General features: G+C 44.7%; 6 protein-coding genes across 6 annotated transcripts; 2 read left to right on the forward strand and 4 right to left on the reverse strand.

Annotated features, from left to right (window-relative positions):
- Positions 1 to 216: 216 nt before the first annotated feature.
- On the reverse strand, positions 217 to 1,311 carry C8R40DRAFT_1172942 (uncharacterized protein; the record flags this gene model as incomplete). The annotated part of the gene is made up of 1 exon (XM_046231941.1): positions 217 to 1,311. The coding sequence occupies one exon, from the start codon at positions 1,309 to 1,311 to the stop codon at positions 217 to 219; it is 1,095 nt and encodes a 364-aa protein (XP_046083980.1).
- A 1,225-nt stretch (positions 1,312 to 2,536) lies between these two features.
- On the reverse strand, positions 2,537 to 3,574 carry C8R40DRAFT_1172943 (uncharacterized protein; the record flags this gene model as incomplete). The annotated part of the gene is made up of 1 exon (XM_046231942.1): positions 2,537 to 3,574. The coding sequence occupies one exon, from the start codon at positions 3,572 to 3,574 to the stop codon at positions 2,537 to 2,539; it is 1,038 nt and encodes a 345-aa protein (XP_046083981.1).
- Positions 3,575 to 8,630: 5,056 nt separating this feature from the next.
- On the forward strand, positions 8,631 to 9,458 carry C8R40DRAFT_1172944 (uncharacterized protein; the record flags this gene model as incomplete). Its single annotated transcript, XM_046231943.1, has 1 exon — positions 8,631 to 9,458. The coding sequence occupies one exon, from the start codon at positions 8,631 to 8,633 to the stop codon at positions 9,456 to 9,458; it is 828 nt and encodes a 275-aa protein (XP_046083982.1).
- A 3,093-nt stretch (positions 9,459 to 12,551) lies between these two features.
- On the reverse strand, positions 12,552 to 13,015 carry C8R40DRAFT_1011273 (uncharacterized protein; the record flags this gene model as incomplete). The annotated part of the gene is made up of 2 exons (XM_046222859.1): positions 12,552 to 12,621; positions 12,669 to 13,015. Coding segments are annotated over 2 exons (417 nt in total), but the record flags the coding sequence as incomplete, so codon positions are not given.
- Positions 13,016 to 13,153: 138 nt separating this feature from the next.
- On the reverse strand, positions 13,154 to 13,507 carry C8R40DRAFT_1017123 (uncharacterized protein; the record flags this gene model as incomplete). The annotated part of the gene is made up of 1 exon (XM_046222942.1): positions 13,154 to 13,507. A coding segment is annotated over one exon (354 nt), but the record flags the coding sequence as incomplete, so codon positions are not given.
- A 1,339-nt stretch (positions 13,508 to 14,846) lies between these two features.
- Positions 14,847 to 15,062, forward strand: C8R40DRAFT_1017314 (uncharacterized protein; the record flags this gene model as incomplete). The annotated part of the gene is made up of 1 exon (XM_046222947.1): positions 14,847 to 15,062. A coding segment is annotated over one exon (216 nt), but the record flags the coding sequence as incomplete, so codon positions are not given.
- Positions 15,063 to 16,263: the final 1,201 nt, after the last annotated feature.

The raw sequence follows: 16,263 nt of genomic DNA on the forward strand, positions 1-16,263 counted from the left end.
ATCTCATCCAGGACTTGCTCCTACTTGTGATCCTCCTTCCTCTGGTTCATTTCTTGAGCCTTGTGAAGGCAGATCCACCCTCTACTTATCATGTATCCTCAAATAATTGGGCCTGAGGCGTAAGCAAGTCTACAATGAACCCACTTTGTTAAGTTTGTTCCTCCAGTTACAAGTTCTAAATCTCGGATCTCACATTCACCAACTCCACTCCTACTCCTACTTCCGTCCCCGTCTGTTATGCTCACTGCTCCTACTCCGGACTCTGACAGGCATCAAACCAGATATCAAACTGGACATCAAACTCTCATATGTTGGCGGAACCTCCTCTGGAACTTGTTCTCCTTGTGGCATGTCCGCGTTAATGTTAACGCTTCCCCTGTCCCAATGTATGAACACATTCCTACTATACCTCCTATCTAAATCACCTGCTCTTGACCCTACAGTGGGGACGCCATGACCTGCAGCATGTGTAGCAACAGGAACCACAATATTATCAAACTCTTCTCCTCCTCCTCTTTCTCCCCCATCGACAAATACTTCCAGTGCCATTTGTTGTGCTGTCAAAGTCCTAGGTGGTGACAATATCGGAGCTAAACGTCCTAGGTGATACTTCAATAAATATGGAGTGGCTACTCCGAATCTTGCATGACGACGGGGACTACCACCACCACCATTTGTCCCAACTGCAGCAAATTCTTCATGCATCCCACTTTCTATTTCTATTTCACCTCCTGCACCTGGAACGCCCTCCCCAGTACCTGCACAATCAGCAGTTTGCACCAGTGTTCCAGGTTTAGCCTCCAATTTCAGAAACATCTCTTTCAGTTGATACCGTTTCCACCATATCCCAACCAACACCAGAATAGTAGTAGCAATGGCTAGTGCTACTCCACCACCAACAGCACCACTGACTATGACTCCTATATGGGAGTTTGCACCAGATTTGGGTGAAGAAGAAGAGGAGGAGGAAGAGGAGGAGGAAGGGGAGGAGGAAGAGAAGGCGAAGGAAGGAGGAGAGGTGCTGGTGGCATTGACAGTAACACTAGAAAATTGAATAATGGTGTTGGATACCTCCCCTTCACTTGCACTCTGCGAAATCCTAGTCGGCTTCATGGTACTCTGATCACCAGGACCAAGAGGATCTCCAATTATGCTCAAAATATTTCCGATTGCTGTTGCTATTGCCTTGGTAGTAGAAGAGCCCGACGGTGTGGTGGAGTTACTGATGATAATATTGATTTCATTGGTAGTTGTATGCGTACCACTGGGTGCTGGGGTTATCTCAACTGGTCCTGAATCCCAAGTCAACATTGGTCACAGTGGATGGGAATGGGTAGATTCAAGATAAATTATTATGGGTATTCAGTTTTCTCTTCTAGTTTTATTTTTGATCATCAAGAGGGTTTCTGTCAAAATGTCCCCAAGTACTACAGACATAGCTGTGGCTACAGCCTGTTAAATGAGATGAAACAGATAAAACAGATAGACGGATAGATAGATTCCCTCTGTTTGTGCAAGGGATACCTCGACATAGTTTCTGCACTACATTGATTCATTAGGTGCACAGACATTGTCATCAAGGAATAGAGGTGCCATTCATACAATTCCTGTGTTGATAACCATTTGAAAGCAATGACTAGGTGCGGCGGACCACTTTAGGACAGGAAAGGGAGTATATTGGTGTCAACAGACCAATTTCTGTCCGACATGACATCATGTATGTGTTATGTCATGCATTATCGTTCTTGCATTTCAAAAGAGGAATCTCGACTGAGAGATGAAAGATTGGGGTGGGTTGTTTGAGTCCATGGGATAGATAGATAGATATGTGTAGTATATATCGCAAAAGAAAAGGGAACGAATTTATGTAATAAACACGATCAATAGCTTCTTTCAGAATCTCTGTCTTCGTCCTCACTTCCACCAACACCCCTGTGCCTATTCTGACTCCTACTCCTACTCTTACTTCACTGCGCTTACTGCTCCTATTATTCCCTCTCCAAATCCCACTAGGTATCAAAGCTCTCATATGTTGGGGGAATCTCATCCTGCTCCTCATCCTGCTCCCTTTCTCTCTCTCCTTCTCCTCGCAAAAGCATAGCGAACTGAATCCTCCTCTACCGATCAGTTGTTGGATGTATAATGTGAGGGCAGGTGTGTACACGGCCAGACCTAGCATCCACGGCAGGCCTACTGTACATCACGCACCGCAGAGTATCCGAGCTCCCTCAGTTGTTCCGCTATCAACTAAGGTGAGCTCGATAATGACTGCGTCCGAATACTATACACCAATGTACTGTAGTTTAACCTTGCGTTAACAGGTACATATCTAATACAGTTGTTTTGCTATCAACTGAGTTTAACCTTGCATTAACAAGGGCATGTATTGTTCCAATAATGTATCACTATCAAACATATTCCGCGACTGTACATTAGTGGAATCTCATCCAGGACTCACTCCTACTCCTCTTGTTGTGATCCTTCTTCTTCTGGTCCACTTCCAGGGCCTTGTGAAGGCATATTGACTCTCTCCTCATCATGTGCTCTCAAATCTTCGGGTAGTCCACTTTGTTGAGTTCTCCACAACTCCTAACTCTCCACTTCCACCAACTCCACTCCTACTCCTACCTCCATTATGTTCACTGCTCCTGCTCTGGATCCCAACAGTCATCAAATCAGACATCAGACTCTCGTATGTTGGCAGAATCTCTTCCGGAACTTGTTCCTCCAATTGTGATTCTACTTCTTCCTGAACTCTTCCTTGTAGCATGTCTACATTAATGCTAACCATCTCCCTGTCCCGATGTATGAACATGTTCCTACTAGACCTCCTACCTGAACCACTGTTCCTTGACCCCACGATGGACACGGCGTCATGACCTGCAGACATCGCAGGTGGTAACAATATCATAGCTGGATGTGCTGGGTAATGCTCCAACGGATACAGGGAGGCTTCGAATCTTGCACCACGATGACTACCACTACCACTTGTTATTTCACCTCCTGCACCCGGCACGCCCTCCCCAGCACCTGCACGATCAACGGCTGGCACCGACATTGCAGGTTTGGTCTCCAATTTCAGAAACATCTCTTTCAGTTTATACCGTTTGCACCATATCCCAACCAACACTAAAACAATGATAGTGATGGCTAGTGCTACTCCACCACCAATAGTGCTGCCGATTATGACTCCTATATGGGAATTTGCGCCGGAGTTGTGAAGAGGAGAGGGGGGGGAGGGGGAGGAGGAGGTGAAGGTGAAGGAGGGAGAGGAGGAGGAGGAAGAGAAGGTGAAGGGAGGAGAGGTGCTTGTGGTATTGACAGCAACACTAGATAATTGAATGGTGGTGTTGAATCCTTCTACTGCACTTGCACTCTGTGAAGTCCTAGTTGGCTCCACATCACCAGGACGGGGACGGACACCAGTTATGGTAAAACCGTCTCCGATTATTGCATTTGATATTGTAGTTGTTGGAACAATAGGGTCACCAATATTATCAATCTCATCGGTAGTTGTACGTGTACTACTGGGTACTGGGGTTGTTCCAACTGGTTCTGAATCCAAAGTCGACATCGGTCAGTGCGGTAGGTAGGAATGCTGGGGGCATATTAAGGATGAATATTAAATTATTGTGAGTTTTCAATTTTTTTTTGACAATTTTGTCTTTGATCATCAAGCTGGTTCCTGTTGTAAAGTCCCAGAAACTACAGACGTAGCTATGGCTACAGCCAGGTAAATGAGATGGAACAGATGAAACAGATAGATGGATAGATAGATTCCCTCTGTTGGTGCAAGGGATACCTCGACATGAAGGAACAGAGGTGCCATTCATACAGTCACCTGTGTTAGTAACCATTTGAGAGTGATCACCAGGCGCGGCGGACCACCTCAGGAAGGGAAAGATAAATGGAAGGGGGAGGGGGTGTATGGTCATTGACAGACCAATTTCCGTCCACTTTTCAAAAGAGATAACAGTATGCAAATGTCCCAATACATTCTCGTTATTACAATTTCAAAAGAAGGAATTTCGACTGGATTTGATTTAGAGAAGAAAGATCTGAGTGAGTTGTTTCGGTCCAATGTGGGGTGGGTACAGTGTAGTCCATGGGTATGTAAGGGTATATAATATCGCCTGCATTATTAACAATGTCACAAAAGGGAAGAGGAAGAGGGTGGGAAAAAGAACGAATTTGACAAATACAATCAATTGCTTCTGTGTTCATTTTCACTTCCACCAACACCACTCCTAGTTCTATTCTAACTCCTACTCCTCCTTCTTGCATTCCTACCTCCACGGCGCTCACTGCTCCTACTATTCCCACTCCAAATTCCCCTAGGCATCATCAAGCTCTCATATGTTGGGGAAATTCCATCCTGCTCCTCATGCTCCCTTTCTCTCTGTCCTTCTCGTCGCAAAGGCATAGCGAACTGAGCCCTCCTTCCGTCCTGTAACGCGTTTTCACTATCGCATCTACCTAACCGACTCGTCGTTGACCGGGACCCCGCAGCGGCCATTCCACTGCGTCCATCGCATGTATCAATTGCCGAGTTGTTCGACCCTCCGTTTGCTCTGGATACATCTCATGTGTGTTGCGTCCTCGACATTTCTGTAAGTGGCAATCCTGTTACTGGATCCAAAGTCAAGCGCAGTGGAGGTAATGGATCCGGATTTGGACCTGGGTATGTGTTTGATGTCAACGTCGCTGTGGAATATTTCAACGAATACGGAGTGATTACTCCGGATCGTGCGCCGCTCGCCGCAAGTAATAGTCCATATATATCACCTCCCGCACTTGGTGCACCTTCCTCAGCCCTTACACTTCTTCTACCTCTATCTTCCCCTATACCGCCCACATGTTCTGTGACTATAGATATAGTCGTTAAGTATGCATAAAGATTGATTTCCTTTGCTTTGCTGAGGAGGCACCTTCAAACTTCGACCATTGCTTCAGCAGTTCATTGTTTCGGAAAATCCTAGATAATTCATCGATTCATTAGGGAACAATCAGTCGAGGTGCCAGCTGTATAGTAACCATTGATGTTTCCAGGCGCGTAGCCAGCCGCAGCCATGTGAAAAATACGGTGGAAGTTGCATAATAATGTTGACGTCGACAGACGAACATGAAGCACAGCAAGAGCATAGGATTGAGAAGACATAAATCACCCTTGTACAATCAATGGTGGTTCTGCAATCATACATGCATGTGCCAATTGTTCGGCCTGCCTAGTACATACATGTGGGAGTCGTCGGAGTCTGGGTAGGTGTGGAATGCACGAGAGCTAATTGTTGAGAATCTATATGGAGAAATCGAGTTGATACCCCCTCGGCCTGAGTGGGTTCCCCACACATGACACGCTCAATTGAGCTGAATTTCGAACGTTTGGATTGGATTGGGGGTTTGAAGTGGAGCTAGAAGTTGGAATTAAGCACGATGTTCGAGCTGTTCAGGGAACAAAAGGGCGCTGAGAGCGCAGTTGACTATGTATGTAGATTGTCTTGATGATTTGATGAGAGTATAAGGACAGAGAGAGGTACTACGTCAAACATAGTCCGAAGAAGGAGTCGGAGGAATGGAGATCGAATAGCTGTAGAACTGTAAGCTGCAAATGTATATCAGTAGTAAACTTTCAATAAATTCACCGAACGTACTAAGGCATTTATCAACATTAAAAACATCCAAGTCGAAAACGTAGTGGCATATGTTGCAGGAGCGTGAACGGGATGGAATTTGGCGATGGGAGGATTAGTCTTGGTTGCGGTTTGTCATTCGTCTGCCATTTGTCGACCTTGCCCTGCTTAGAGTCTACACTATGGTAGTAGTAGAGAAACCGTCGAAACAACAGTTGATCAATAATCGGAATCACACGTGCGGTCGGTCCACCACGTGGTCGACAAGTTCAACCAACCAACGGAGGCAAGCGGAGGCGTCGTTTTCGTCGAGAATCGAAAGGAATTGAACGGAATGTATCTATCTATCTCCAGCAATGTACAAGGTTGGCGGCTGGATAATCACTCCGGAGGATGCTATCGCCTGGTTCAACAGGCATCCTGGTATCATTGAAATATTGATCTCCCAAGGATGCCACCTCCGAGTCCAGGCATGATCTAGCTACTCTCCGGTCAATTGTTTCTGTATGGAACGAATGAAGACCGACTCACTGCCTTTCAAATCTTTACAAGTCACCTGGTCTCTTATTCAAAAATGACTGTTATTAAATCACCTTCAGTATGTCCACCATACATCTGTTAAGATCATGTACACCGTGTAACCGTGCCAAAGCTACAAGGTGTCTAAGTGCGGAAGACGAGTGGGACAGTAGTGAAGTTATTAACAACACCGCCGTTACGCCGTTAGTCCCCGGAGATCGAGAGTAGAGAAGGGAGGAACTGAGAAGCAGCCAGGTCGGAGCGGCAGTATCGCCGGTGACGAGGAGCGAACCAGAGAACGTCTAAGTCCTAAGGTTATAGTAGAGAGTACTCCAAGGCATTGAGCCTGAAGACTTAGAGAGGAGTTAAGTTGGGAAGGGAGATCTAAGTTGATAATTAAACTGAGGAACTACAGTAGCGTACAGGCAGTATTTATATCTACGGAACGGCGCATTGGTGCGGAGCGCCAGACCAACTACTAGGAGCTATACGAGTAGTACCTGCAGGGTAGAGTAAAAGACAATAAGGAGAGACTAGAACGAAAGAGTAAAGACAATAATGAGAGACTAGAACGAAAGGATATGTGTAGCGAGAAAGAACAATAAGAGAAAGATTACAATAAAGGTAGATCTTCGGAGTACCGAGCGGCGGGATGGAGGCCCGAGGCATGGACTTGACAACATCATGATTTTGATCCGCATTTCCACAGACCACTCCCGAAAAATTTGGAGAGATCGCCTGCTTTTTGGTTTCTAGACTTGATCGGACTAGCGTCGAGACTTGGGCTAATTATACTGAGCTTGATATGAGAGAAGAGGATACAAATCTAGAAGCAAGGCTAAGAGAGGATGGACTGATACTAGTAGTAGTCGGCGATTGGATCACTGTCACTGATCCCTGGCAGAATGAGTGGCCGTTTGCAAAGATGCACCCACGTCGTACTTGTCCTCCTGACCCAGAGCATTTGCATATCATCAGGAAGTCTAATGAGTAGAGGAGACCATATGGAAAAGCAAGAGAACTAATAATGTGAGTACCTCCCTCACTCAGGCTCTATTCACAAGCTGTTATTTACAAAAGATCATCAGTCATTCGAATGTCTCGACCTCAATGACGATGAGAACAATCTGTTTTTTGGATGGAAAACCCTTCGTAACAACAAAGTCGATTTCATGCCAGTATCGCTGGAGGAAGACATTCCGATCTAGTCACCCATCCATAGAGTCCCTGGACAAATCTCCTTCCTGGACTTCTATTGAAGCGATGTGTGTGTCAGCTTCGTCGCTAATATGCAGTTCGAGCTCAGGCATAATGAGGTTTTGCTGTTTCACCATGAACCTGAAGTACGCGGCATAAACCAGCGTAAACCCAACACAAGCGAGCATTTAAGGGGCCATATAGGGACTACTCCCGTTGTGATCCTCGCACATTTTGCAGGTGGATCATTAAAGGTAGGTTTGAATGTATCGCAATGGACCTAGTCCTGGATATTGTCCTATAAAACAACAGTTGTTGGATGCACACTAAATGAGATATATTCAAAAAATCCGCGGGGGAAGCTTTTGGTTTTGCTATTTCTGTCTTAGCTTGACATCTGTTATCGATGTTATTGATTTTCTCACCAACACCACTCCTACTCTGACCTAGACTCCTACTCCTAATGCACTCACTGTCCCCAATTCCATCTGAACATCTCACGGCGCTTCCAGGATTTGAAATTTGATCGTTAAGAAGGCGGTTTACCCGACACAGCGTATTGTATCAATGCGAGCTCTACATAGATGCTCTTCCATGTCTACACCTTTGACGTCCTTGTATGTCGCACTTGGCGATGTCACATCCATTCATCCTGTTAATCACCCATACTACTTGCAGTTACATATGATTTCTGATCCCCAAATCCATTTACTTGCGTTCTCAATTACTTGAATACATCTTTGTTCCGTGAGTCAATAACTTTTTCATTGAAAAGCTCTCACCATCCTTCATTTCGGGTCTTCCTCCTATTACAGCTGCCGCTCCGAGTCCATGCGGGATAGTCCCCCCATCTATTATTTTCTCTCTCTTTTTAGTCTCTTCAACAGGTGTATTCTATATCTCTAGCTGAACTGAACAGGATATGTTTCCAACAGACAATTTAATGTTTTATTTGTCTTCAAGTATGTTGCAATATCTGGTCTCATAGACGGAAAAGATGGATAGGTTTATAAATGAACTTGAGGGGAGTCTTCCTGTTCATCTATCTATCTATCTGTCTATCTATTGATCTGCTTCCATTCACAGTTAATGTGATGAAGATAAGGTGTGTCTCAGGAAAAAAAACTCAAGTAGATAAATCTTTGTAGATTGTTGGCAACCTTCCTTACCCTACCCACTCTCCATCACGAACATAGGTAGTCCTACTAGCCTTCCTATTACTATCACGATGTTCACTACTATGGAATTGTTTCCGGGTAAATATTTTTCTTCATTGGCTACATCATGCATCAACGTCGAACTAACATTCTGTTAGTAACTTCACCTGAACCAACTAGCTCACCACTTGAAATCGAAGTAGCGAGTACTAGTACATTACTTGAAGCCGTAGTGGAGAATACTAGTCCTCCTTCCAGCAGTAGCTTTGGATCTGAGAGTGAAGACACTTCTTTTCCCAGCCCCTCCCCTGATACCCTCACTACCTCCTTTTTCACTTTTACAGTAACCCCTACAACCCCTTTCCCCACTCCTTCCCGAACATTTACCACCTCCACCATCATGTCTTTCTCTTTTATCTTCCATACCTCCTCTGCCACCACTTCCTTCCACTCCCACTTCTCCGCCACCATTTCTAATATTCCCAACTCAAGCTCCAACCCTGGCTCCTCCTCTGTTTCCCCCATCTCATCTAAATCACACATAGGAGCAATAATTGGCGGCACCATCGGTGGAGTTGTGCTTATTACTACTGTTATCATACTGGTATTGATACACCGATCGAAAAAGAGGAGACACAGGCAACGGTCCATGTCGGAGACTCTTGATCATGGAATTGGTGGAGCCACACCATTTCCATTAAAAGATCAACTGACAACAATAACAAATTCAGATCCAAATTCACATTCGAATTTGACTCCAGTCGTACCTCCTGAAATGACAACACTTGGTGAAAGCAACTCTGTAGTTGCCACACAGCTAACGGCCAGTACATTTGGTACAAGAAGGAATTTGTTTGTACATCAAGATGGGGGGAGGATCGAGATGCCTTTGCAGGCAGAACCAGAAGATGTGGTTCTTGAAGAGATTCCACCACCTTATGAGAGTCTGATATAGTTGATGCGGCCTGGCAGGATTACGGGAGCAATGAGCATAATGGTGCCAGAAATAGGAGACAAATAAGGAATGCTAATAGTGAACAAAGCGGACCAAATAGGAATTTTTTTCACCGTCCTTTTCTACCCACCTTCATTGGAGTCGGTCCTAAAATCAACCTTCTCATCTCGAAAATTCCTTTCCTATCAGTGAGATAGTATCTGGATGGTATTGAAAAAAAAATTGAAGATTGACAACTGTATCACTTATTATATGATTTACATCCATGCACCTTCCACACTTTCTGTGTATGTTCGTCTATTTGTTCAATGCTTATGGTTCTATGAAGTGTTTTGAGTCATTTGCAAAACCTGGACATTCAGCTAAGGGCTGGAAGGACTGCAAGCACTATGCTCTGACGTGCTCAATTGAGCAGGATTTCGAGCGTTTGGAATGGAGGGTTTGAATTGGCGTTAGAATCGAGATTGAAGCGTGATGTTTGTGCTGTTCGAAGAATAAAAGGGTGTTGAGAGTGCAGTTGACTGTGTATGTAGATTGTTTTGATGATTTGTTTCACGTCTATGGTGTGTACCACTGAGTGTCGAGTTGTTCAACCCTCCGGGGTCGAGCGTGGTGAATGTGGGTTTTGGTTTTATGTTTGCTTTTATTTTAATGAATACCGTGACGGAGTGACCAATCCGGATCGCACCTCGCTCGCTGCAACCAATTGACCACATATCTCACTTCCCGTGGTTGGTACACCATCTGCAGTGCCTATAAATATACCTATACCTTCACCTATACTGCCCACACCTTTACTCGGGTCATCAATGAAGGTCACCCCTACGACATCCGTATCAGCCTCGAAATTCCTAACATGATCATCAAATGCCTTCCAAGATCTCCATCTGTGTCTCCACATCAAGTACTTGTAGAATGACATAGTGCCGCTCCACTGCTAGTTGCGCCGCCGACTAGTATCGCGCTAGTGTGGGGATTTCATGGAACTCAGGGAGGAGGAGGAGGGAGAAGAGGTAGACGAGGAGGTGGTGGTGACGACGGTGTAGGACACTTGTCGATCTGGAGACATCGTTGTCAGTTCCAGAGTCAAATATGAATTGGAAGGGGACCGTGTCAGGAATGGGATCTGTGAAAGGTTTTTTGAAAGGACGTGTGAGAGGAAATGAAATTTTTGCTGTGAAGGTTGGTATATATGAAGTCCGCATGGTTCCTAAGTCCCTGTTGGAAAGGTTGTTATATGTTGTCACGCTTCATATGCGTTGCACTTGAATTTCGATTTGTGCGTAGGCGTCATTGCCATGGGCTATACTTGGGTTTCCACTTTACTTATAAGGTACACTCTTATGTTTCGGATAAATTTTGTTTACTTACAGTTTCATACAGTGTACATAGAAGACACAGAAATATTTGTACGATTTTCTCCCGACTTGGACTCTCGAGCCTTTCTAGTGCCAAATTGAGTCTAATGATTCTCTTCGGGAGGTAGTAACGCTCTTATCCCAAAAACATCCGACGAACCGACACTAACTCGAGTTTGCGATTAGAACCCTAGTAAGCATCACAATGTATGTATGTGTGAGGGGTGTTTTTATCGTCGCTTTTGCACAAATTTTATGCTGAGACACTTGAGGAGGACGCAACGGTTGGGTCAACCAGAATAGAACGAGAAGCCAAGACTGAAGCACGCCCTGTGACAAGATTCCCCATTTTGCCTTTACCATGACGAGTTCGTGACCTCTGTGTACCTTTGCGGCCCTTCCTAGCTAATGGACCAAAGCCTGTGGTAGCGTTACCTTCGAAAGACTTTTGAATCTTCGCTCCATCTGCCCTGGAAGTACTCGATGCATCTGCTGTAGACGTGGATCTGCCACGTTTCTTGCCTATGGCTGAAACAACATCATCCTGAGCCACTGTGGGTAACGACATAGGAGACGACGGCTTTTGAGTGAAAATTCGAGATAGACGGCGCATGAGTATGTCTTGAGAAAATTCTTTCGTAACCTTGTCTAGTCCTTCAATGTTCAAGACCCCAGCAGGATAATCCTCGCGTAGAATACTGTCCGCGGTCGCGTTCTTAACCCGGAACGACCCAGAAATACGTAGGACGCCAGAGAGACCCACGTCAGTATTGAGATTTGGTAGCTGATCGAGAAGCGTAACGACTTCAGGCTGAGAAACATTTCAACATTCTGAAAAGGCTGGCTCTGCGACGACTCTCTTACCTGATCACGGAATATAACATTCGGATGAATCTCTTTGATATCTTGAGCAAAATCCGGGGTTTCGCTTGTGAATGTCGAAGGCACATAAACAAAAACCCAAAAGGTTCGCTCATCAGAGAGTTTTAGACAAAAGACCAAAGTAACGCTAGTGCTTGAAGATGAGGGCAGAACACAGAATGGTTCGTCACGCTCGTGTTTGAACCAAGACACGACTTCTCCTGGAGCTCCCGCCAGAAATACCAGTCGGTCAGGCATATTTTCGGATAATTGTAGGTCCATGGTTTCGAATCGGTCGGCAACTTCGACGAACTTCACAAGTTTTGCATTCAATGACGGTAAGTTTAACCCGAAGACTGTGCAGGCATTGGAAACCTTGGAGAAATGACTAAAACACATAGCCAGCGATAAAGCAAGGGATAGAGCAAAATGAGACGGATGGATTTCAGTTCGATAGTTCCAAGCAAAGGTCCCGGCTAACTTCACGAGGGTGAAATATGGATGTTCTTTGAACCATTTTGCCCCGTAAATAATTGTTGCCGGCTCATTAAGACCTATCCGAGAACACATTGGATCCAAGAAGATTCCATAGCCCTCGTTGACGAGAGCAACGTCGCTACCCTTGAAATCAAGGCACCCTTTAGATGTGGTCAAGAAGTTGACAATCGTCCTATGCATTGCAATAGTGCTGATGTTTCCTATAAACCATCAGGGAAAGCGGTGGGGGAAGAATAATTGCGAGAAGAAACACACTTTTGGACAAGGCCTTGGAGCCAAGGGGTGAATACCAATTATTTTTATAGAATTTTTCCTGAGATGTATATTCAGAATTATCGTAGGGCATGTATTCAGAAACAGTGTTGATGAAACCTCCCAATAACGTATGTGGACTCTCGAAATTGTTATTTAGTAACAATGTCAGGAAAGACGCTGTGTAACGGTGCCTAAGAATGGGTCAAGTTATGATCTTGGTGAATTAACAGTGTCTTACCTTCCTCGTAACCAATGCCACATTCGATCCATAAGAAGCCGACCAGCATCTGACTTTCCAAATTGTGGAGGTAAGAATTGGGAAACATAACGTCGATGGATTTCTAGATCATCGAAACATCCTGTATCTGAACACCAGAGAAAATTATCCCATTCTCCTGAGGAAGATTGAAAATGTTCCTGAGGAATGACAGTACCCGCGACAACGAATTTAACCGGGAAGCAACCCATATGTAGTTGCCAGCTTCGGAGAATCGCCTTTAAAAGCGGATAAGGTCCGCCGTCATCTTCTAAGGCTCTATAGTGCTTTTGGGAAACTACATTCGCTTCATCTAGCACAATGTAGAAGACTTCTCCGGGTGCCATTTGCAAGAGAAATTGGATGTCCTCCCATGTGTGCAGTATGGCTTCATCAATGACAGAATCATTCACGCAGGCTATAGAGATCTGGTGCTTTATCTTACCATACGGTTCGAAAGGCGATGCGAGGTTGTGGGGAAAGATTTGTGATTCCAACCAACGTTGGCGATGGTCATGACAAAAGCCCGCTTTCGAGCAGGCTTCAAGATACATTTTAAAGACGATCAGCCGTGCTAACAGGGCTTCGCATGCTATGCGATAAATGGTTTGTACGTTGTCTTGCAACGATGTGGTATAATGAGGGTCAGTGCGAAAAGGTAGGAGACCAGACCAGTTAGAATTCGAGCTTATATCAGAGATATCGGCTGCGAAGTCGCTAGCTCCAAGGTAAGAGGAATCGATGGCACAGGTGATATAAAATCCCCAGTGAATGCAAAGACCTTCGAAAAGCAGTCTAGTTTTTCCAGTACCAGACGTGTTGATAAGAAACCTATATATAACAAGAATTTCAAAGACATTCTTCACGTAGAGTGAGTGAGACAAACGTGTGATGATCTGGAGAGAAGATTGTGTCCAACCTCTTCCGCAGGAGAGGGTCATGCTGAAAATTGCCCAGTTTGTGAAGTATGACAAGAGGAATTTCTTCGCGGCTTCCGAGTGGAATCCCGAGGTTCTGAATATGATCATTTATGTCTGGGTTGACGCTATTCCTCGTAGAAGCCCAGATAGAGCGTTTCCATTCCCCTTTGACGACGGGCGTGATCTTATTCTGTGAAGCTATTAAACGAATTGCCTCGTTCATACTCTTGAGCCTAGGGTTTGTGCGCCACGCATTTCGCTCAAGTACACTGTAAAGAGAACGTCAGAACGCTAGAAAATCTCCTCAACGAGAAGACGCGCCGCAAAGACTCTCTAATGCTCCTAAATCCCGTGCTTGGTGCGCGATCTTGAGTTGCTCGTACATCCCAGAATCCAAGGAAAGAGTGGCGGAGCATTGTTCCAATGAAGGCTTGAACGTTCCTTTACGAAAATTGGTCAGATATTCATGAAGGAATTCTGAAGCCGGCAAAGGTCGCTCGATGTCTGGAAAAGAGGCAAAAACATCCATGTGGTGATTCGGGGCACGATCCGATCTTTTCGAACAGTCAGATCGCTGATTCGCACAACATTTGCGTTTCTTCGAAGTGCAGCTAGCTTTCGAGCAGCCTCCGCTTTCCGAATCTTTGGCTTAGTCGGGTGACTCGGGTTTGACTTGCTGATGTCGATGATGCCCAAAACAACGATCACAATGATATCTTGCTATAAAGGATCAGGGGAACTGTTGAACCTCGCTAGCCCATATTCTACAAATTTCATCTCATTTTTTCCCAAGTCGGCAGCTAGTCGGGAGGTGAACAGATACTCGTGGCAGATTGTTCCATCTGCAAAACCTGGATGTTTGCGAGAGCAAGGGTACTAACTGGAGAGCGCTGTCCAGCGCTTTCCCAGCTGGACAGTGCTGTCAGCTGCTTTCGAGCTCTTAGCCAAAAATACAGGTTTTACAGATGTGTAGTGGATAATTCTATGGTGCACGTCACCTAACTGCCACTACCTGTGTACTAGCGTGGGAATCTTACATAAGCGGCAAAATCGCCAGCTCATTATCAGACACGACGTGCGGGATCAGTGCGGGATACACTAGAATTACGCGTAGACAGGCATCGACTGAATAAATCAATGTAGAATTAATGTTCAAATCTTTACGCTACAAATGACATCCGCTAACCGTAACGCCAAGAAAGCCGCAGCAGCTCGTGCTCGTGCAGGCCGTGCACGACAACATACCTTTCAGACCTTGCGTGAAAATATGCCAAAGGCCTTGGCTTCAATCAAGATCGAGTTGATTCGAAAGTGGGAGCATCGGGCTTGGAGATTTATTGATGCTTACAGTGATGTATTGGGGGCTAAAGATGCAGTGACCCAAGTAAAGAAGTTCAGCTCACGTCGCTATACTTCTCACCGTCACATTCCTGAATCACTGGCTCGAGCAATGGATCAGTAGATAAATATTGCCATATTAGGGAATTATCATATTACATAAGATTACCATAAAAGGAAACGGCAAAAACGGCCCCATGATTTTTCTGAAATTCAACTTGTTCCAAAATCCCTCTAGAGCGTTTCATCCTCTATCTATTTAGTATCTTTTCACAAGAGGAACACAGGATTCGTCTACTCCTTAAGGCTGCTCCCACGCTTGTGCACAGGTAGTGGCAGTTAGGTGACGTGCACCATAAGAAAATATCTTGAAAATGAGAATATTCTCACGTTTAGGGCTCCTTGAGGCCAAATTTGGCAGCCAGAATATCACCGTCAAAAGTATTTTGTTTATTTTACACATGTATGTTACTTTGGGGTATTTCAAAGTATCTGAACAATTGGGAATAGTAGCAACATCATTTAATGGCATTTTACTTTGGATCACAGAAAATCAAACCAAGCTCACAACATAAAATGAAAGTTTTGCACACAAAATATTGACAACTCCTATGTTTTATGCCCACTGTACAATAAGGTGACAAGCTAAGCCTCTGAATGTTTTCTCAAAAATGTATCATACATATACAACAAGTTTGAGATAGTAGATATGAATGAGTGAGCTTTGTAGAAAAAAATTTACGGTCAGTGTATCAAGGAACCCTAGTGTCTCAAGGAGCCCTCGAACACTGTACTTGTATTGACAGCGACTCGGACCAGTACTGCAATTCGTCTATTATTGTTTCTCTACGTCTGGATCCAGATCCGATAATTTCTCAGTGGTAGCCTGAGGGCCCGCCGAAGAGTATTATATCGATATCATGAGATTTTGGAAGAGATTTGTTAGATTGTCAGAGAGTGGTAGTGAATACAAGTCAAAAGGTAGGAGGAGGAGGAGAAGGAGGAGGAAGGATATAGAATGGAGATGAGAGTGATTAAGATTAAGAGGAGTGGGGAAGCGCGGAAGGGTCAAAAGAAGAAGGTCAGATAAAGAAGAAAAATGTCAAATGGAGAAAGAGAGGAGTAGATAGAAAACAAGGGAAAAGGGAGTATAAACTTTACACGAAACAAATAAATAAATAAGTAACCTAGGATGTACTACTAGTACAGAAGGAGCGTCAAAGCGTATTACATAGGAGCCTGACCTAGATGCTTGAGGGTCGTCGAAACATGAGGGGCGTCGTCGTGGATTTACGTTGCAAAGCAGAAGAAGGAAGAGG

The sequence above is a fragment of the Lentinula edodes genome (assembly GCF_021015755.1).
Source record: "Lentinula edodes strain Le(Bin) 0899 ss11 chromosome Unknown C8R40scaffold_28, whole genome shotgun sequence".
Classification (NCBI taxonomy): domain Eukaryota; kingdom Fungi; phylum Basidiomycota; class Agaricomycetes; order Agaricales; family Omphalotaceae; genus Lentinula; species Lentinula edodes.